The sequence below is a fragment of the Delphinus delphis genome, chromosome X, assembly GCF_949987515.2.
Source record: "Delphinus delphis chromosome X, mDelDel1.2, whole genome shotgun sequence".
NCBI lineage: Eukaryota > Metazoa > Chordata > Mammalia > Artiodactyla > Delphinidae > Delphinus > Delphinus delphis.
The window spans coordinates 107,795,887-107,819,294 of record NC_082704.1 but is presented as its reverse complement, the minus strand read 5'-3'; the positions used below and the strand labels follow the sequence as shown (position 1 = coordinate 107,819,294).

Below are 23,408 nucleotides of genomic sequence, written 5' to 3'. Positions count from 1 at the left end.
AGGGTAATTGGGAGAACCCAGTTTGCTCTTCACCACCCTCGCTTCCTTTTAAGGAGGAGTCAATCACTGCTGGGGAACCTTCTTAAAAATCAGATGCATAGGACTTGCTGCTGAATCACTTTCTGGACCCAAGAACCTGTTTTGAAAACCTTAGCACTTGATGGCTCTCTCTAAAATCTTCCCTAAATGATTGGCTTCCCTGCCCCCATGAAGAGGCTCTAATGAGAAAGCAACAGGGACAATTATGTAATATAGGGAAAAAAGAGCGGTGGTTTTGCCTTTTAACTGGGTTGGTGTCTTTTTTCTTTTGAGTGCCGTGATACAATTCCTAACCTTAAAATTATGCTTTCCTCTGTAGCTTTGCCAATTTGAGAATTTACCCGCATGGATTGGTGTTGCTGGACCTTCAGAGTTACGACGGTGATGCACAAGGCAAAGAAGTTGACAGTGTCAGTTTTCCACTTTTATTTACTCAAGTATTTGAGGATCACAAAAACTGCTCCGTTTAATGATAAAATTATTTTCACCTATTTGCTGAGTTTCACTTATTTTTTTTCAATAAAATTTCTATTTTATCTTAAATATTCACTTAATTTTAAACTTGCCTCCCTTCAAGTAAGTGATTTTAGAAGAAAAATAGTTGTTCCTCAGTAGTTTTTAGGAACCTGGCTGTCATCTTTCCCTTGACTGCTTGAGTACTGAGTTATGATTTTACTTTTGCACTGGAGGGAATGTAAACCTTTATCCAGGATGTTACAGCTGCAATATTCTTGAGGCTTTCCCTTTGCCATTATTTTGTTGGTACTTTAGGCTGAAGCGAGGTTGACACTGTGTTGCGCTAGTGGCGTGTGGAACTGTGCCAGGCCTGCAGGCTGCTGTAGGGGTTAGGGAGGACAGGTGTATCTGGGCATCTGCCAGTATCACAGCTCTGCCAACACAGTCTCAACCTCCTGTTCCACTCAGCTTATTCGATAAGCCCATTTCTTTTCTTTTGATTGCAGCTTTTGAACAAAGTAGAAGAAAGAATGAAAGAATTGAGTCAGGACAGTACTGAGCGGGTGAAGCGGTAAGTCCACTCCTGAATGTTCTTTTATATTTGGTTCATCGATAAAATAATCAGAATGGTGGTGTTATCCCTGAGCAGTGTCTAAGATGTAGAAGAGATCAAAGTCTACTTCTGCTTCTGGCCACTTGGTAGACTGAGGTAGTGGGCCCTTACAACAGAAGACTAACTGTATATGAGAGAAAGAGATGCTAGACAAAGTGGAACAAAGGCAGAAGGGAGTGTACAGTGATTCCAAGGGGCTGGAACTGTGTAACGCAGAGAATCAGGTGGGGCTGGCACCTCGAAGGGGAGCTAGAAAACGCCTCGACCCTGTCCAGTAAAGAGAAAAGATTGTCTTGTCTTTCCTCAGAGTTCTGGGCCCCAGAGTAGAATTAAGCAGTTTTAAGAGATTTATGACAGCATGGGATGATAGAAAATTTGCCTCAGTGCTTTCAGGTAAGATGACATTGATCCTGCAAGGTACTAAGAGTTTCAGAGGCCACCCACCTTGAGCAGCCCCTGGTGGGTTCTTTTCAGATGAAAACGAAGACCATTAACCTTTCTTGAGGAGTGCAGCCACTATATGCCACATGTGACTATTTAAAACTAAGTTAATAAAAAAACAGTTCAGTTCCTCAGTCTCGCCTCATGTCTCTAGCTAATGGCTAGTGACTGCCATATTGGACAACGCAGATAAAGAACATTTCTGTGGTGCCAGAAATGTTCTGTTGGACAGAACAGAAGTATTTGTCAGTGGTGTCAGATGTTAAAAGAGCTGTGATAGAAGTAACAGTTTTGACATTTGTTGCGAGGGATAGAGTCTGGTAGGTCCTGGGAATTAATCATGGCTGCACAGCAGGTAATTCTGAGCGGTTCTGCCTTGCCCTGCCTGGGTGGCTCCTTATCAGGCCCTCAAAAGTGGGCTTGTCCCTTGCTCATAAAGGCAAACCCGTAGATGCAGAAACACAGAGAGACTTCGGTAAGGTCGGGGCATCACTGATGGAAGTGACCATCCAGAATACAGACTTCTCCATTTCAGGGCACTTTCCACAAGAGGGAGTCCTTATTGGCTGTTTAAGAACAGTTAAGTACATAATGGCTCATCCTGCTAAATTTGATCAGCCTAGAGGAAAGCCCCAGGGCAGATGTAAGATAACTGGAAAATTGTTTAACCTCCAACATGGACACAAAGCAGGAAACTGCATGTGAAGAGAGCAGGACACAGTGTAGAACTCGGCCACTTGATTGAAACCTGTTGGAGCACCCAGACTTGTTTACCCCACCCAAGTTCAGCTTACGTGTCCTCGGGCCCTTCCCCATCCTTAAAGAACTTGTCCACACCTACAATCTTTTCTGGAATTTCCCTCTTTTCCTGCTTGCAGAATTTTCCTAATCTTTCCTGGTCCATCTGAATTGAACGGGTTCCCACTGTGTCTTTAACTCGGTGATAATGAATTGGCCAACATCAAAATGCCTGATTTTTTTTTTTAATTGGTCTGGTTTTTATTGGGATTACTTCTAGGAGTGAGCAAATAGATGGAATGCATTTATGGGCTTCCCCACTCATGAGAAGTCTGGTTCCTTTGTGGTTTTGATATGGGAGTTTTTGAAGTGAGAATGCAGTTATACTTCCGATCTTCAGTTCAAAACAGCACAGGCCTTGTTTTTCCTTGTCACTGTTTTTACATCTTTTCATAAAATCAGGGTGGAGGGGGCAGGAAGTTGTTGGGAATACTTTGTTGTAGGCCCTTTGTTTTTGACCTCAAAAGGACAAGAATGGTGCCACTTTTCTGTCTGGGGAATGACATTGTTAGAGACTGAATCATTAACAAATGACTCAGTAACATCTGAAATGATTACTCCCCTGTGGCCAGTGATTTAAATCTGAATTAAGAAGCCATGGGATTCATTAGAAACTTTATTTTCATATCCTGCTATTCAAAAGAAAAGAAACAGGAAAAACAAGCTTACATCAGTAATGTTTTGTTGAAAAGAAAAATTCTTGCAATTTACACGGTGTACCTGAGGCCCGGGACATATTCTGTCTTTCTCTCTACCATCTATTTTCAACTTTCTGTAGTGAAGGTTGAAAAGAGAGTTATGTAGGGCTCCAGAATATCTCCCAAAGCCCATTTCAGGGAGATGTGCTTCATGTTAGTGAAGCCAAATCCGGCCTCTGTACCCCAACACTGAATTAAATCTTGGAGACAGAGTTTTGGGTGAAGTAGAAAAGAATAGGTTTATTGCTTTGCCAGGCAAAGGGGGCCACAGTGGACTAATGCCGTCAGAACTGCGTGTCCCGACCTGGAGGGGGTAGTGAGGAGTTTTATAGTAATGGTTCAAGGAGAGCGTGATCCACTCGTGGACATTCTTCTGATTGGCTGGTGGGGAGGTAAGTGGGCGTCAGCATCATCAGCCTTCTGGTTGCAACTGGTCTGGGGTCTACGTGCTGGTGGGCAGCATGCAGTTAACTTCTGCCACCTGGTGGGGGCTTCAGTATCTGCAAAACAGCTCAAAGATATTGTTATGTGTGTCCCTTGAGGGGAACCAGGACCGTGACCCAAGGCTGCACTATTGTTTCCTTTGACTGTTCCTCCCTCTTCTGCACATCCCCTCCCTTCCCTAATTAGCATCTGTTTGAACTGCCCATCGGCACTCAGGGAAGGTCTTGAAGGCTGAATGAAGCCCCGTTTCTTGTAATCAAGAAATGGGGGACACAGAAAGGCTTTTGTGCCCAGGAGCCCCACAGGGTCCTGCTCGGTATGATCAAGGTGATGGCTTCCCCATCCTTAAAGATCCTTGCATCACCTCGGTGCTTTGTGACCACCTAGAGGGGTGGGAGGGAGGGAGATGCAAGAGGGAAGAGCTATGGGAACATGTGTATATGTATAACTGATTCACTTTGTTATAAAGCAGAAACTAACACATCATTGTAAAGCAATTATACTCCAATAAAGATGTTAAAAAGAAAAAGATCCTTGCTTCTTTGCATCTCTTTAAAAACCACTGTGTTGCTGTGGAGGAAAGAGCTCTTACCTGCACCCAAGGCACCACTGACTCAATTGAGAATGGACATTGTTTTCATTGGGTTTGTGCATAGTTCAGTAATTGCCGGTAGCTGGCGACCCGAGGGGTGGGTTTCCTCCCCTGAAAGCCCTTGAGTTGCTATTTGTTACTTTCATCCAGTGTCACAGGTAGCTCATGCTCCCACCTCATGCCACCCACCACCGATCAGCCAGAGGTGGAAGAGGCTTCCCCCAAGTCCTGTTTGCCTACTCTCGGGGTTTGTCCTGTTTGGGGTGCCACATTTTACAAGAAAAACCTCTGATCTGCCTAATTCCAACAGCTGAGTTTGTTCTCCTGGAAGATGAAGAAGTGGTTAAATTAGGAGGAGTTAGGATTAAATGACAGTTTATGGGAATTTGCTTTGTAAATTCAGTGCTTTTTGCAGATGTTAGTATTTCCTCATAGAAAGCCTTATTAACCTGTAACAGGTTCAGACTGTATTCTTGGAAACAGGTGAGCGGAAGAGCAAAGACTTATCAAAGCGAGTCAGAGGTAGCCCAGCCCAGCATTTTAGGTACCTGTGGCTTGTTTACTGTAAACCCCACTGTACTTGAGAACACAGGACTTGCCCATGGTTGTGTAATGTATGCAGTGAGTTCTCATCTTGTTTGTGTTCCACTTAATTTGCCAAGCCCCCTTTCCAGGTCTGGTTTTCCTTTTCATGTAGTGTCTTCTGCTGTTAGTTTCTAGTACATTCACCCTATCTAAAATACTCAGTATTAACAGAAAGAACTGAATGAGAAAATCATCAGTTTGCAGCTCTTCTCGTAATAATTGGTTCAGGCAAGAATGTTCTACATGCCAAAGCCACTGGTGAAGGTTTGTTGAAAGATCAGGACCTTGACTCAGTTTCACAGGACCGCTCCACACCCTGCTTAGTAATTTCAAAAGGAAAAACGGTACCTTTGCAAGTGTAGGGATCTCGTGGGCATCTGCTTTAACCATGTGGTCACTCTTTGCATCACCAATAATAGGACAGGAACACATCTCGTGCCCCTGATGTGATGCTTGCATGATATGCCAACTTGACTCTATTGAAGAGATCTTCAGGCAAACCCACTTGAGGGATTTCCTGCAGAACACCTGGTCTGGACTTTGCTGTGATGTCAATGTCATGAAACACGGGGAAGAGGTGACGACGCCAACAGACTATTTTCTTTTCTTTTTTTTTTTCTCTTTTCTTTTTTAACATCTTTATTGGAGTATAATTGCTTTACAGTGCTGTGTTAGTTCTGCTTTATAACAAAGTGAATCAGTTATACATATACATATATCCCCATATCTCTTCCCTCTTGCGTCTCCCTCCCACCCTCCCTATCCCACCCCTCTCGGTGGTCACAAAGCACCAAGCTGATCTCCCTGTGCTATGAGGCTGCTTCCCACTAGCTATCTATTTTACGTTGGGTAGTGTATATATGTCCATGCCAATCTCTCACTTCATCCGTGTCCTCAAGTCCATTCTCTGTCTGTGTCTATTCCTGCAACGGACTATTTTCGATTAAATGAGGGTAAAAAAGGGAAACAGCAAAATACAGTATATGATTCTTCATTCAAAAGTAGAATAGCTCTGAAGGAGATAATTGGCAGTTGGGGATACTTGAACATGGATTCCTTACTAGGTGCTGGTATTCCATCCATGTGGACTTCAGTGGATGTGGTAGTGACAAAGTAGCTATGTAGGCAGTCTTAACAGATTCCTGCTGGAGTATTTGGGGGTGAAGGATGATGTTTGCAATGGCCATTTTCTCCTTCAACATTTTTTAGGGAAAATTTAAAGTATGCCAGAAAGGTTTTTTAAAAAGTAAATTCTTAATGTACAACAGTGTTGAAATTTGGTAGTGGCCATGTTTGTATAAACCTCAAAGCGCAAGTTTTAGATTGGTTGTGTACTATTTAGGAGTCTGCCTGGGGTCATGTGGCTCCTGCACATGCTTGTTCCCAGGTCCTCTTTTAAGGCAGCCTCACCTAAGCAGCCTTTCTTTTAAGACTCATTCCTGTTTTCCTTTTTTTCCAGATTACCACCCATAGTTCGAGGAGGGGCCATTGACAGATACTGGCCCACTGCAGATGGCCGCCTGGTTGAGTACGACATAGATGAAGTGGTGTATGATGAAGACTCACCTTACCAGAACATTAAAATTTTACACTCAAAACAATTTGGAAATATTCTCATCCTCAGTGGGGATGTTAGTAAGTATTCCATCCCTACCCCAATCGCATGACAAAGTGACAATGTATTAGATTGTGTTTTCCTGACACATACCACCATTGTGGATTTGTCCAGATTTGTCCATGGCCCTGCTGGGTTGTTTTTTTTTTTTTTGAGATGAGTATTTGCATTGGATTAACCTGTGGCTTGTCTGGGCTTTCATGTTTTATAGTAGAGCCATGAAAATTTTGTCTTGTTACTCTTTTTTCCTTAGTTTTCTTAGTGATTAGTATTTAGATTGTATTTCAAAAGAAAATGTAATTGCCTTTTTAAAAAAAATTTTTTATTGAAGTATAGTTGATTTACAGTGTTGTTAGTTTCAGGTGTACAGTAGAGTGATTCAGTTATACATATGTATATGAATATATATTATTGTTATTTATATTCTCTCCCATTATAGGTTATTACAAGATATTGAGTAGAGTTCCCTGTGCTATACAGTAGGTCCTTGGCTATACAGTAGGTCCTTGTTGGTTATCTATTTTATGTTGCTTATTTTTAAAGAAGTCTTTTAGATGGGAAATTCCAAACCAAAGTAGACAAAACAGTAAGATGAACCGACATATACTCACCCTTGAGTGCCAACGATTATAAACTCCTGGCCAATCTTGTTTCCCCTGAACTGCGGTCTACTTTTCTCCCTCTCATATTCTTTTTTTTTTTTTTTACATCTTTATTGGAGTATAATTGCTTTACAATGGTGTGTTAGTTTCTGCTTTATAACAAAGGGAATCAGTTATAAATATATGTATGTTCCCATATCTCTTCCCTCTTGCGTCTCCTTCCCTCCCTCCCACCCTCCCTATCCCACCCCTCCAGGCGGTCACAAAGCACCGAGAGCTGATCTCCCTGTGCTATGCGGCTGCTTCCCACTAGCTATCTACCTTACGTTTGGTAGTGTATATATATGTCTGTGACAAAGTGAGAGAGAGGCATGGACATACATACCTCTCATATTCTTTTTTTTTTTTGCGGTACGCGGGCCTCTCACTCTTGTGGCCTCTCCCGTTGCGGAGCACAGGCTCCGGACGCGCAGGCTCAGCGGCCATGGCTCATGGGCCCAGCCGCTGTGCGGCATGTGGGATCTTCCCGGACCGGGACACGAACCCGTGTCCCCTGCATCGGCAGGCGGACTCTCAACCACTGCGCCACCAGGGAAGCCCTCTCTCATATTCTTTTGAAGCAACTCTGCTTCATATTTCATCTGGACACATGCAATTGCTTTTTAATTATCATATCAGAACAGTCTAAAGACTGAATTTTCTTCCTACTGACTAAAGTATATATGTATATAATCTATGTAGGTAACATTTTATGTTGGGTGTTAAGATGAGTAGGGTTGATGAAAGTCCACAATCCAAAAAACCAGAAAAACAACACCTCTGTATACTGCTGTTTTTAAAGATTGAAAATGAAAATTTCTGAATTTTCTAGATTCTAGCACTTTCTGGTATAAGTCAGGTGGTGTATGGCTTTGGTTATAGTCACCATTTTGGATGTTTCTTCTCCCTAGATTTGGCGGAAAGTGATCTGGCGTATACCCGGGCCATCATGGGCAGCGGCAAAGAAGATTACACTGGCAAAGATGTACTGATTCTAGGAGGCGGAGATGGGGGCATATTATGTGAAATAGTCAAACTGAAACCAAAGATGGTCACTATGGTAGAGATATCCTTTGTGGTATAAGAGATCAAGTTAAGTGGGCTTTGTTTGTTTTCTTCCTCGTTTTTTGTCTTAAGACTCAAGTTAATGTTACGAGGTAAATGTGTTATAAAGACTACCTTGAACAAACATTTCGACTTAGTACCAGTACCTTTTTTTTTTTTTCCTGTACGCGGGCCTCTCATTGTTGTGGCCTCTCCTGTTGCCGAGTACAGGCTCTGGACGCACAGGCTCAGCGGCCGTGGCTCACGGGCCCAGCTGCTCCGCAGCATGTGGGATCTTCCCAGACCGGGGCAAGAACCCGTGTCCCCTGCATCGGCAGGCGGACTCTCGACCACTGCGCCACCAGGGAAGCCCACCAGTACCTTTTTATATGGCTACCAACAAAGAAGCAGGGTTGAGAATTAAAGAGCAAGTAACCTTTGTACTGTGTCTACTGTTCAGCAATTGCTGAAATGGCTTCTTCATTAGAAGAAAATTGAGTTCCTTTTGAGTGTCCTTGGTGCACAACAAATGAAGTCATTGTCTCATTTATCATTTTTTAAACTTACGATACGCAAATTAGTGTTAAAAAATGTTATGTTCATCTTAACCTTTTTAAAAAGTATATCTCAGAATTCTTTGATACATCCAAATCCAGGGGAAATTTCTCCTTAACCTATTTCGAACATTGACCAAATGGTGATTGACGGATGTAAGAAATACATGCGAAAAACATGTGGTGATGTCCTAGACAATCTTAAAGGAGACTGCTATCAGGTAATTATATTTATCAGATAATGTTTTTTTATTATGTCAACTGATAATATGTTGATCAGAACTGTGCCTTCTGAAAACAGCTTTAAGTATAATTGGTTAAGAAGATAAATAATCAAGATGATAGGTCATCTTGTAGGGGAGGAAAAATTTTCCCTCTACCCTTCTAGTACTTGCCTGAGACCCCCGTAATAAAAGACTAACAAGAGGAAAAACAAGTTATTAAATGTTTTAAACTCATGTATTTATGGGAGATGCACAGAAAAATGAGCAACTCAGAGGTAGCTTTAGAATTTAGGCTTAAATATGATCCTAATAGGGTTAGAGGGATGTAGGAGTCTTAAGGGAGAATAAATGACTTAGGAAAAATGAACAGGGCCCTTAGAAGAGTAGAAAAAGAAGTATGATAGTTTGTGACAGAGTTTGTCTGGGTGTGGTGTCAGCCTTATGTGCTGTGATAAGAGGCCATCCTCCCTGGTTGAATTCCTCGGGGAGGGGATCTATGGCAGTTGAATTCCTTTTGGAGGATGTGTCTTTAGGCAGATAAAGGGGAGTTCAGAGAAAGCCTCTCCCTACATTTGCTGTTTTTCAAGTGCCTACAGCTCAAAATGTTCAATATGTCAAAGCACCGTATTTTGAGGTAGCCTGTTCTGCTATCCTTTATTCTCTTTATGTGAGTTCTATATACATTTGTATTCAGGGAAGGTGTGTACATATAGTTTAAAAGAAAGAAAGAAAGAAAGAAATGGCTAACTCCAGATTCTTTGAATTTAATAACATTAAGTCATTCTTGTATAAAAGATGCCATGTACCTTTTTTATGACCTGGCAACCCACCACTTTTGACTTTTGTCTCTTTAGCCTGAGTCTTTCTGTGTCTGGGTCTTTGAGAAGGAATTCAGGTATTTATTAGAGGGTGTAGATGATGTTTGATGTAGGAATAATTGATTCTTGCTAAGCAAATAAGTTCCTAAATTCTACTGTGCTTGTAAGTTGACTGATCATTATAGTTTATAGGATACATTTTTTTTTTTTTTTTTTTTTTTTTTTTTTTTTTTGCGGTACGCGGGCCTCTCACTGTTGCGGCCTCTCACTGTTGCGGCCTCTCCTGTTGCAGAGCACAGGCTCCGGACGCACAGGCTCAGCGGCCATGGCTCACGGGCCCAGCCGCTCCGCGGCATGTGGGATCTTCCCGGACCGGGGCACGAACCCGTGTCCCCTGCATCGGCAGGCGGACTCTCAACCACTGCGCCACCAGGGAAGCCCTATAGGATACATTTTGTATTGTATTTTGAGGATTCATATGTTAGGTGCCCATACCTACATTATTAGGTAGAACAAGATAACTAAGCAAATGCATATTTTTATTTGTCCAGAATCTTAAATGTGTACCTCTAGTTTTATAAACATATAGATGAATGCTTTCATTTGTTATGTAAATTACCTACACCTACCCATGTTCTCTAATACGTGTGTATCCAAATTCGATTTCATGGTACATGTGTTAATTTTTTCTTTTCTTTTTTTTTTTTTTTTTTTTTTGCGGTACACGGGCCTCTCACTGTTGTGGCCTCTCCCATTGCGGAGCACAGGCTCCAGACGCGCAGGCTCAGCGGCCATGGCTCACAGGGCCAGCCGCTGTGCGGCATGTGGGATCTTCCCGGACCGGGGCACAAACCCGCGTCCCCTGCATCGGCAGGCGGACTCTCAACCACTGTGCCACCAGGGAAGCCCACGTGTGTTAATTTTTTAAACAGAGAGAAATTATATCAATGTTAAAATGCAGTTGTGATAGTTTTATGGGCAAAAGGAAAAGAAAGTACGTATTTCACTTACACTGTTGGAAAGTTTAAAAAGGGAGGGAGGATGCAGCAGTTCCAATCCTGGGTGTTTATTTGAAGAAAAGGGTAACACTAATTCGAAAAGATACGTGCACCTCCATGTTTATTGCAGCATTATTTACAATAGCCAAGATATGGAAGCACCCTAACTGTCCATCAACAGATGAACGGATAAAGAAGATGTGGTGTATACATACACAATAGAATCCTACTCAGCCATAAAAAAAGAAAGATATCTTGACATTTGTGACAACGTGGATGAACCTTGAGGGTATTATTTCCACTTAGCATAAAGTCAGATGTAGAAAGAAAAATACTGTAAAAATACTGATTTCACTCATGTGGAATGTAAAAAAAAATTTAAATAAAGGAAAAAAACAAACCAAATAAAAATACATAGATACAGAGAACAGAGTAGTGCTTCTCAGAGGGGAAGGGGTAGGGGAGGGTGAAATGGCTAAAGGGGATCAAACTGTATGGTAATGGATGGAAACTATGCTTTTGGCAGTGAGCATACTATAGTATACACGGAAGTCAAAATATAATGCTATACACATGAAAAAGAAGAGGGGGAATTTAGGTTCTTCAGAGCATGACAGACTTTTCACAATGAGCTAAAAGTTACCATTGTTTGCAAATGTTTGCATTGTTAGCCAGACCCTCTGCCTACAGTGTTAATCCTCACATGTGTATCAAGTGGCAACTGTTTCTATTTTGTAGATGAAGACAGTAAGTTTAGGGAGTTTAAAGGGCAATTTATAGGGTAACTTTAGAGGAATGTTTCAAATTCATGTCTCCCTGGCGGCTCCTTAGGTTGACTTATGGATTAAGAAAAAAATGTAACAAGAACCGCAAACCTAAACCTTCAGTACTGTGGAGTTCCCTTTCAGGAACAGAAAAGCCACCAGGGGGAGTCTGAAAAATTCTTCTGAGGCTGAGAGTTTTCCTGGAGCTCTAAAGGGGTGGGGGTTCCTGGTCTGTGGGACAGCAGTAGGCAAGCCCCTTAGCCATTAAAATACTACCATTAAAAAAATACCAGGTCCTTGCAACTGTTTATCATTTATAAAACATAATTAATGTTATCCTTTTTTAGAAAATAGATTTATAAGCAGTAAATCTAGCAGTTTAAAGAATTTTCAGTTATGTCCAAAAAAAATTTAGTTAAGTATAAAGATATGAATCTTTTTTTTTTTTTTGCGGTACGCGGGCCTCTCACTGTTGTGGCCTCTCCCGTTGCGGAGCGCAGGCTCAGCGGCCATGGCTCACGGGACTAGCCGCTCTGCGGCATGTGGGATCCTCCTGGACTGGGGCACGAACCCGCGTCCCCTGCATCGGCAGAACCACTGCGCCACCAGGGAAGCCCGAAGAGATATGAATCTTAAATCTCTTAACACAATCCATAAATCTATTGTCAACACAATCCATTATAAAAATAATAAAATAATTTGGTATTAACAGGTGACAAACCATTTGAGAATATTTAGCAGTCTTAATAAAAACTTGGTAAGAAAATTACAAGAGAAGGGAAACTACCTAAACATAATAGAAACGATCAGAAATGTAAAGATACTGTATTAAATGGCAAAATACATAAGCGTTTTCCACTAAAACTAGGAAGTAGAAGAGGATGCTCTGTTTAACCTTGTTTTTGACTCCTTAATGCAGTAAGGTAGGAAAATGAAAACAGTAGAAACATAGACAGAACCACATTACTTGCAGAGGACATGAATGCTCACAAAATATAGAAAACTCATCTAGAAAACAAGCTGAACTCATGAGAATTTGGTGTAGCGATAGGATAAAGGCAGACTAAAACTTTTTTCCTTATTGTAAATGCAAACGTTTGAATGGAAATTGAGTGTGGGCCAGAAATCGTTTTCAAAATAATAACCAGTTGATACTAGGAATAAATTTAACAGGAATGATTTTGAGACTGATAGAATTATGTTAAGATCTTATTGATAGACAAGCAACTGAAGTGTGAATATGTGGAGAGACAAGTTATTTCTTAGATGAAAAAGTACCATAATCCCCAAGGGGGTTTTTAGAATTAGACCAAATGATTTTGAAGTTCTCTTGAAACCGTAATTATCTAAGACTCGCCAAGAAAAAATTAAAAAAAGATCACAGTGAAGGGAGATTTGTCCTCTTATTAATTTACTGTGAAGTACAGTAAGCAAATAGAGGAAGTATGATGATGACAAATATAGAAGTATGGCACAGAGACTTGACCACACCTTGGTGTTTGTGTAGACACAAAGCTAATATATGGACCTAAGTGTTTTCAGTTTGGGAAAAGGTTTAGTTGATTTAGTAAATGTCGACATAATGGGCTGTCCATCTGCATGAGAACAAAATTAACCCTAGAAGCCATAGAAAAAATAATTTCAGATGACTTAAGCTCTAGATACTAAAACTAATACATTTAGAGAAATTTAGAGTATCTAACCTTGGAGTTGGGAAACCTCATAATGAAAGACAAGAAACCAGTAAGTAGTAACATCATACTATATAAACCAAGCCAAAAGTCTGAAAATAATGGCAACAAACATGATAGGGAATTAATCCCTTTAATAATACAAAGAGCCCCTACTAATATTTTAAAATATTAACTAAAGGTGTAAAGGATATAAACTGGTGTTGTAGACCCCAAGTTCGTGTGCCCAGTGCACAGTGAGGCCAAACAAACTGAAATGGAATTTGGAGCAAAGTTTATTGCAAAGGGCAAGCAAAGAACAGGCAGCTCATGTGATAAAGACCCGAACTCCCTGGTGGTGTCTAGGGAAGTGGTTTTACAGGCAAAATTTGGGGGAAGGTGCAGGGTGTGTGACCTTCCTCTGGTTGATGGTACCAGGGTGGTGTTAAAGAAATCTCAAATCATCAGCCATCTTGTTTCAGCCAGGCTGGGTCCATGTGCTTGTGCACAGCCTGAAGTTACTGTCCTCTGCCTGGGTGGGGGCTTTAGTTCCTGGTTAAGAACTCTGTTATGTATCAGATTGTTATCTATAGGGACACAGAAAGACTTGTACCTGGGAGGGGCCTGCGGCGCCCCACTCACTTTAAATTCCCCTTTTCTTTGATACTCCTCAGTCTTGATGGGAACAGGTGTGGGATAAGAAAGGGAATAAACTTTTGGATAAAGAGGTTAATCATAAACTCCGCCGAGGGAGTCCACTTTTGGGGGCTGGGGAGATGGATGACTCAGTTTTAATACCCCACCCCTGTTTCAACCTTCTCCAAATCTTTGAGGGAATGGGGTGATGACCTGTCTGTCTGCTTCCTGCTAAAATGGGGCATAGTCCTGCCTCACCTTGGGGAGTGGACACTGAGTTGGAAATACTCCCAAGTTCCAAGTCTTGAATCAGAGTCTTGTATGATTAAGATCTCAGTTCCTGGGACTTCCCTGGTGGTCCAGTGGTTAAGACTTCGCCTTCCAATGCAGGGGGTACAGGTTTGATCCCTGGTCTGGGAGCTAGGATCCCACATGCCTCACGGCCAAAAAACCAAAACATAAAACAGAAGCAATATTGTAACAAATTCAATAAAGACTTTAAAAATGGTCCACATCAAAACAATTCTTTTAAAAAAAAAGATCTCAGTTCTTTAGTCCACTGTTTTGGTGTGCCAGATCTAGGAGTAGGAGTAGTAGTGACAACCCACACAGACCTTGGAAAGTAGATATCATTCCCTGAGAAATTCAGGAGAATGAGCCTGAAAACCAATCTGGACCTGGCACTTAGATAAAATTACATTAACTGGTTACAAGTCTCCCCCTAAGTAGGTTATAACTTTTGATGTGATATTAACATGAAAGGAGCTATTGGCCATTACATGTCTCCTTTTTCTGCTAATGTATGATCTAAAGCAGTTTTGTTGTCTAAAAAATTTAATAGTTACAAGAGGAGACCTTGAGATAAGGTTGCAGCTGCCAGCACTACTTTGAGAATGGCTGGTGGTATCCCAGAGTCTGATACAGTTCAGAAAATTCAAGTTCTCAACAAGACAGATGTGTCTAAAATCACGTCCTCAAAGGCCACCTAGTTCTACCTTGGATGTCTGAACCACATGTCTTCCATTTTGACTTGACAAATTCATTCCCCTCCTCAATGGCCAAAGCATATGTACCATATGACCAGGCCGCTCTGGTCAGTAAAGTTTAAGTTAAACCGTGTATAAGCCAGAATGACTCCCCCATACTTCCATATGTGAAGATTTTTCTATCATTTCCCCTTTTGATTGCAAATCTTTCAGTAGACCAAAGTACTTGTCCCTCGATGTCAGGGTGGTTGCTGCCTCCCCCTGGGTCCTTCATGTTCCTCTGTGCTAGGCCTCCTTTTTGTTTATATAAATTTGCCTAGGTATCTACTTTGGGGGAAAACTAGTCAGATGCTGTCAACAGGCTCAGAGGTATGCTAATGGGGAAACATTTCATAGGCTACACATTTAGTTAATTATACCGAATTGTAACACAAGCAGTGTGTATGTGCTTTTAGCAGTAGACTTAAAGCTAGCAATTATATATGTCATGTATGAGTAGTTATACCCTGACAACTTCACTAGAAAATTTTCTTTCTATCCTGAACATTGGGGGCAACAATATGGTTAACACAGTAGCTTTCAATTTTGATAGGGCCTTGTCACACACAGGTCATGGGACATCTGATCTTCATCTCAAGATAGGTTGCTGTTATAAGCTTCAGAAACAAGCTCAGTGTCTTTAATAATTCGGTTAAACTTTACAACTATATAACAAGGAGCTATCTGGGAAGTAAGTCTTAGGCAATAAATACAGACCCCAACAGAACTAGAATTTAATATCTATTGAAACAATCTTTCTCCAAAATTACCCTCATTTTTTACCAAATATTTTAGCCAAATTATGGAAATCAGACTTTCACAAACTTGGTCTGATTTATTTACATACGTGTAATTGATCCTTTAAGTTAGCTGTGCTGGAACTTTTCATAAGGAATCCCAGACTGAATTTTTAAAAGGCCCCTCAGGGCCAGGAAAGCTATGCCAAGGGCTTGCCACAGATTCTGCCTGCCATGTCTGTAGATCTGGGTGAATTCCTCTCTTCTAGAGGTCTCCAAAACATCTTGAGACTCCTGCGCTTGTCAGGTAGTGACCTTTCTTGTTCACCTTGATGAGGTTGCTGGGAAATCTGAGTTGCCAATTTTTGGAGGGCTCAGGTAGAAAAAAAAAATCATTGTTTCATTGCTGTAAGTCATAATTAGCTTGAGGGGAAGTGTTTCCTTATATCTGGAAAACACAGATCAAAACCAGTAGTATTTTAGACAAAAACCATAAAAATTATAACCATATTCACCAGTTCACTCAGTAATCCTTTTTGTTAACAGTGTTTATGAAGACGCCAGGTTTTTCTGTTAGGATTCTGTAATTGCTTACCCAGTTCATCGATATGATCTGAAATTTATGAGACTTGGACATGTCAAAAAGTCCTTTTTATGAATCTTCTTGAAGATGAAGCACTTTTGGAAAAACAGTAAAACAGTAACTGAGTGACAAAACTGAAAAGGTACAGTTAAACACCTGATCCCAATGTAATTGACCAAAAACTTGGTTATAATAACTAGAATTATGAGTAACATTTTATCAGGACACACCAGACTTTGAGAAATTCCATATAATTAAAAAAAATTTACCGGAGTATAGTTGATTTATAATGTTGTGTTTCATATAATTTTAAGAATATAAAAACATTTGCCCATACCGTATAACCTGATAAGGCTTAACATTCATTTGACAATGCTTCCCATGTAATTTAACATACTGAAGTATCCTAGTTCATTTAATCTCTGAGATGCCTTAGGGTTCTTCTGAAGCATCCTAAAGTTAGCTGGAGGTCAAAAGAACATCAGTTAGAATTTGATATTTGGGACGTTTGTCAAAAATATTAAAAAATTTCAAAACACCTGGTCAAATAAGAGCATAGGTCATTGTGAAACAATACCCATTCACCTAACCAAAGTGACAATAAAAGATCTCAAAGGCAAATATAGAAAGTTACAGTCAGATCCCTCAGAAAGGCAAAAAAACTCACAATCTGTTATTGAAAGCAGCTTAGCATTGTAAGAAAACTTTGTTTTGCCAGCAGAGAGAGAAAACCAAAAAACCAAACTCCAGTCTTGCATCAGCCTATTCTTTTTTTTTTTTAAGAATCTTAAAAAAACGTTTATTGATATCTCTTTGTAAGTGAATCAAGTGGGTGTAAAGCGGCATAAACACAGCAGTGAAAATCAGATACCCCATTATAAAAATAAATTACAAAAAAAAAGACAGTGAAAGAGAAATTTTTACAAAATTCGTTCAGGGGCTGTGATGCAACCTGGATTGACCACATCTAGACGCACAGCTGGATGAGACATAAGGCTGGGCAATCTTGGGGCTGAGAGGATTGGTGAGGTTGGGTGAGCAAATGCAGACCCTTTAAAGTAATACTGCGTGGTACCCATTCCAAGGGTCCCAAATCTCCAGGTTCAAGGAAATCTTCCTATAGCTACAACCTGCATGGGAAACCCAGACGATGGTACACCGTGTGATCGGGAAAGGTTTCTAAAACGCACCTCATTTTTCATCTCCTGGTGCGCGGGTTTGCCATTCCAGCCGCTTTACTAACAATCTCCCCACTTGGAGAATCAGCACCTTTAACCTCCTGTTTCATACAGTGTGCAATTTGGCCGGAGGATGAACGGGAAGTAGGGGAACCAATGAGAGACTAGCTCTAGGTGTTTGGACAGGCACATGTCACTCTAATTTCCAATCAGGAAGAAGAATTAACCAAAGGATCAGCCTGCCCCCCGGAACCAGAATAGGGCCTGAAGCAATCCTGGGGTTTTGCGGCCAGCTCCTGAATAAGCGAGTTGAAAAATGGAGCTCAGGGGCACTGCAATTCACAAACCTGCAGAGTTATAAATGATAACTATCGTCCAAAAATATATTGAGGTAAGGCAACGAAGAGGATTTGAAAGCAATGCAGAATTGCAGGAAACAGTTTTCAAGAGGTAGATTGGACTCGCCTTTAAAGCACATGAAAAGCGGCAGAACTTCGACAATGATGCAGTTGGCCAAAAAGGGCGCATGCGTCATCAGCCTTTTTTTTTTTTTTTTTTTTTGAGGTACGCGGGCCTCTCACTGTTGTGGCCTCTCCCGTTGCGGAGCACAGGCTCCGGACGCGCAGGCTCAGCGGCCATGGCTCACGGGCCCAGCTGCTCCGTGGCATGTGGGATCTTCCCGGACTGGGGCACGAACCTGTGTTCCCTGCATCGGCAGGCGGGCTCCCAACCACTGCGCTACCAGGGAAGCCCTTCCCTTATTTTTTAAACATTTGAAAAGAAAGTTTCTCCTAGAAAACTTACCTAATTTACATTTAATTTACTCAAATGTCTCATCAAGTTGTTTTTTTTGTTGACAAATTTTATAACAATATGAACTTTCAGTAACCCTAGATGCAATAAAAGTATTATACTTAATACTGATGACTCTAAAGACATGTGTATATTAAACCAACATGCTTAAGTTAGATTTAATACCAAATATCAATTTAATAATGTTTCCCAGATCACATGAACCTGAAATTTAACTAGTTTTTTATATTTCTGAGAATTTAAATAAGCACATAATTTTGTTTAGGTCAGTTAAATGGAACTCATCCACAAACCAATCTTGTCAATGCCATTTGGAGATAGACACATATTTATAATGTACACATAGATATACATATGTCTATATAGACACAGATGTAAAAGTTTTCCTGTTTGTGTTTAAAAAGCCCCCTTCCCTGTCCCCGTCCCCCCCACTCCCACCCCGGTGTCAGGGATCACAGACGATTAAAGTTTCTGAGAGCCCAGGTAGATCATTTTCATCTCCAAGGTATTAGCTAACCTCTACTAACTGTGCACACACAAACTAGTTTTGGAATGTCAGAAGAGCCCCATCTTAGCCATTTTCAGGGTGAGATTTCCTTCAGTTTGTAAGTAGCCAATTCGGTTTAAATCAATAACAGTAATAGACAGTAATACATATCACTCACGCACATTCACATGCTTCCCTTCCAGATGAACTTGAATCAGCGTTCAGGTTACCAAGACTCCCTTAAAGAGGGTTAAAACCAGGAAGAGAGAACAGGATTGGGACTCGTGTACCAAGACACTCATGCTCACACCCAAAATAAAAGCCAAATCAGTTCCAAAAGGCTCAGTTAGATACGACATAGCATAAAAGCCTATACATAAGGAATTTCACCCCATTTCACTTCCCTTTTATAAAACAGTTCTAGTTGAAAGATGCTGTTATAATTTAGAGGGCCATTGTTGTCCAGATCCCAAGGCGTACTGAGGCCAGGCAGTGTTACGATGAATATTTTCTTTCATTCATGGGAGCAAAGCTGATCTCCCAGTTCTGAAAAATGTACTCTAGGGGACTACAAGATGGGCCAGAGCTGTGCTCATCCACAGTTATTCATGGCTGGTGGTGTCAAATACCAAGCAAAGAGCAAACCAATGCAATGCAGAACAATCTCAGGGCCACAGTTCCGTAGCCCCAGAAAGGGAGAGAGCCAACCAATGCCCTATCAGAGGTGAAGCCAAATGACCAAGCCTAGTCCCCTAGTCCCTTTATCTTAGGGAACTGTGTCAAGCTCGATTTCTGATTTGTTACATGTGATTTTTTTTTTTTACGTGAACATGTTTTTTGTAACTAGAAGGGAAGATTTCTTTGCTGTAGGTGAAGCCAGTGCAATAGGGAAGAATAACCATGGTGTCAGTATGAGCTCCATTACCAGAGATATCTTAACCAGCCAATGCAAGTACTGACTGATACACAGATATAAAAAACAAATACGGTCGCATAGACAAGAGATCAGATAAGGTATATTTCAAAATTGCTTTCCCACTCCCAGATGGAGGCCTCCAAACAGATTCGTCTGACTCCCAAAAGAGAATCAGATTGACTCTCAGTGAACCCAGAGTGGCTCACTTCCTGAAAGGGAATGAACCTAGACGGAGCCGGTAGAATTCCTAGCTCACGCATGCTGGAGAGACTCAGCCCAAACCGATACCTAAGGTGGGCCGTAGGTCAGAATGTTTCTTGGTTCTAAACAGTCCTGTGCTGAAAGGGCTGGCATCCGGCATCGCCAGGGAGCGTCCCTCCAAATTCCTCTGAGTGAAATGAGCTCTGGTGGCTGTTGGGGACTCAGGGAAGAAGGCTGCCCTCGGCCAGGGCCGACCTGTCTCGGACACAGTCTCTTGGTTGGCTCATCAAAACTGGTGAAACCTAATTCGTGTGCCTGATACACAGTGAGGCCGAACAAACAAACTTCAGCGTTTGGAGCAAAGAAAGGTTTATTGCAAGGGCCAAGCAGGAACAGGCAGGTCAAGCTCTAATGGGTTTTCAGGGAAGAGTTTTTTAAGGCAAATTTGAGGGGAGAGCTGCAGGGTGTGTAGTTTTCTTCTGATTGGTTGGTGGTGAGGTACCCCGGTGGTGTTAACTGGATTCTCAGTCATCAGTCTAATGGTTGTAAGTACTTGTGCTCAGCCTGAAGTTACCAGCCTCCACGTGGGTGGGGGCCTTAGTTCCTGTCGAAGATCCCAGAGTTATGTATCAGATTGTTAGGTGTAGGGATACAGAAAGGTTTTGTACCCGGGAGGGCCCGCAGGGCCCTGCTCAGTTTCAACACCCCCCGCCCCCAACTTCTTTGATACTCCTCAGGCTTGAGGGGAACAGGTGTGGGACAAGAAAGGGAATAAAGTTTTGGATAGAGAGGTTAATCATAAAGTTGGCAGAGGAATTCGGCTTTAGGGGTACTCGCTTTCATTGGTACTTTTCAGAAGACGAAAGTCAAATAGCCTGCAAACTTATGACAAGCTGCTTGCCCCTATTGGTGGCGTGAAGTTCTTGTGAAAAGTTAGCAAGGGACTCGACAAAATAAAACAACGGGGACAACATCCAGTACTGGGAAGGCTGCAAGGACACAGGTGCTTTATGGAGCAAGAATTGCCTTCAGAATTAAAAAGTAAAGTACACATGCCTTTTGTTCTGGCAACCCAATGTTTGGGCATCCAGGCAACCGTCATCTATACAAGGAGGTTTGTTATGGCTGTGTTTGTAGAGACCAAGACTTGACGATGGTAAGAATATATAGCACTTTTAGTGGTATGTTAATATTTTTAAAAAAACATCATTACCTGGAATGGTGTTAGGTGAAAGTTGCCAAGTTCAGAACGATGTGTGTGATCCTAGTTATACAAACGAGAACAAGCATTTGTGTTTATGTGCGGGTGAATGTGCACAAGACTTTGAGCACAAGGGAAAACTGAACATATCAAACAAGACTGATACGTAGTTGGAGGCGGCTGAGGTGTTAGTGCCTTCTAGATCTTTGCATGGTTGCACTTGATGCATTAAATGAAACGAGTTATGTAACAACCGGACAGGAAGATCCAGTTTCTTCAAGAATTGTGGTTTTGAGGATATGTGTAAGAGCATTTATAGGAAAAGATCTGGAATAGTTTATCTTAGGGAATTGTGGCAAGCTCGATTTCTGACTTGTTACATGTGATTTTTTTTTTTATATACACGAACATGTTTTTTGTTAAGTAGAAAAATGAAAAGACAAGGAGAATAACTCCTTTCTTGTTCAGGAATTTGCCTACAGCTAGGTGGGTCCCTAGCTCATAGCTTCAGTACTCCAAAGATACGGCAAACCCCAAACTTATTTCCTGTATTTACTGTAAAGGGTCTGTATGAGAATTCCAGCTTCTACCTGCTATACTCTGCTTGTTAATAACTGTGATTGTGAGAGCTGGCATTTATCACATGGCTTTATTACCATCAGTACTTGAGGTATTAGAGGTAAGGTGCAAAAAATAAATCAATAGACAACAAAGTCATTCAGTGCTTAGTATAAAAGAAAAACTAAAAGTAGAAGAAAATACATGCAGTAGGATAGGCAGTATAGATTAGAGTTAAAAGTGTGAACTTGGTTTTCAGATCTAGGTGTGCTTCTTGGCTCCGTTTCTTATTGGGTGCCTTTGAGCAGGCTTTGTGACCTCTCTCGTTTGTGTCTCTATTTGTAAAATGGGGATGATAATAGTACCTGCGAGGAGTTGTAAAGCATGCAGTAGGTCCTGAATTTTAGCTCTTAGCAGGTATGGGTGGAAGTCATTTTTGCTTGTGCGGCAGGGTGCTGTGGCCCTCAACCCCCACATGCCGTCTCCCCTTTCCTTTTACAAGTGTTTAACTACTTCCATATGTGTTGGCTCACCCGCATCTGTTCCTGTTCTCTCTGGAAGGTTCTAATAGAAGACTGTATTCCAGTACTGAAGAGGTACGCCAAAGAAGGGAGAGAGTTTGATTATGTGATTAATGATTTGACAGCTGTTCCAATCTCCACATCTCCGGAAGAAGGTAGATTCTGTTTTTTCTTTTTAACCAAGATAATGTTCATGGCAACGTTTTTCTTGGCACCATGTGAGAATGAAAGGATCTTAAGAGATTGTCTAGAAAAGTTCCTTCATTTATCAAAGGTAGTTAAACTGAGGCCAGAGGTGGAAAGATGGCTATATTTGGCTTTGGTCAAATCCTGTTTTGCCATTAAATGAGAAAAATTAATTCAGTTGTTTGAAGTAAGCATGAAATAAAATGACTCATACCATTGAGACACTAGCTTGTTGGATAACTTATTTTTACATACTGTGATTTTTTTAACCTGTACTGGGACAATATGGTGACCTTTCTAAGCCACACCAGAGACAGTTCCCCTTCTCAGACCACCACTCGAAATTACTGCTAGCTTAGGATTTCAGTGTTCATGTTTTTTCTATTACCTTGTCTTCCTGCTGAGTTTCCAGACTCGGGTCACCACCTGATGACCCTCGCTGACCCTCACCCTTGCAGTTTCTCTCTTGAGATGTTGCTGCTTTCCCCGTTACTTAAAGCTGTTGTCTTTCAGATTTCAACCACTGCCTCTGTGTCAAATCTTTATGGGTATGGTGAGGACACTGCTACGTACATGCACATTTGCTTTTGATCTTGCTTGTGTATGCGTGTATGTGCACGTGTGTCCAAGACACAAAATATGTGACAGTATGCTGTCATTCACGAATAAGCCCTCGAATATTGGGTCTTAAAGAAGCTCATGGCTATTTCTTATTTTTTGTATTGTTGAATATTAATGTGAATGTTCGACTTTAGATGTTGTTTCTCATGCACGTAAACTCATATTTATAAAACTTAATTTTTTTTTTTTACATCCAGATTCCACATGGGAGTTTCTCAGACTGATTCTTGACCTCTCAATGAAAGTATTGAAACAGGATGGGAAATATTTTACACAGGTATAGACTTACTTAAGTGTTTTTTTCCCAAAACTCTCAGATTTTATGTTTTGTGCTTCACACAGCCAAAATACTTAAGGAGACATTAACATAAAGACTAATGGTAGCACTAACTATTTAGTTACTTGTAAAATTAAGACTAAATGAAGGTTAAAAGGGAGTGCGTATAGTATGTAATGGCTGTATGCTCTGACAATGTAGGGATAGTACAACTATTAAAAATAGTGGTGAGTGGGGGAGACTGGGACAAGTATATGCAAAAATCCTTTGTATATTTTCAGTAATCATGTTGGTGGTGATGGTATTAGTATTGTTATTGAGGTTGTTATATTTGTAATGTGGCATAAAGCAATTGAGCAATTATGCAATATATTAATTCTATCATCCCCAACATTGTCAATATGGAAGGAAGTAGTTGAAGATGTAATAGAGAAGTGGATAAATAAAACCGTATTGTACTGAAAAAAATTTCAA

At 41.1% G+C, this 23,408-nt stretch overlaps 1 protein-coding gene across 1 annotated transcript in view; it reads left to right on the top strand.

Moving 5' to 3' along the window:
• The window catches only part of SMS (spermine synthase), a 50,777-nt gene that overhangs the window by 19,293 nt on the left and 8,076 nt on the right, over positions 1 to 23,408 (top strand). The window contains exons 3-9 of the mRNA XM_060002716.1: positions 359 to 449; positions 1,002 to 1,066; positions 6,126 to 6,301; positions 7,834 to 7,988; positions 8,652 to 8,741; positions 21,891 to 22,005; positions 22,855 to 22,934. Of these exons, the coding sequence (XP_059858699.1) occupies positions 359 to 449; positions 1,002 to 1,066; positions 6,126 to 6,301; positions 7,834 to 7,988; positions 8,652 to 8,741; positions 21,891 to 22,005; positions 22,855 to 22,934 (772 nt within the window). The remainder of the gene's footprint in view (positions 1 to 358; positions 450 to 1,001; positions 1,067 to 6,125; positions 6,302 to 7,833; positions 7,989 to 8,651; positions 8,742 to 21,890; positions 22,006 to 22,854; positions 22,935 to 23,408) is intronic.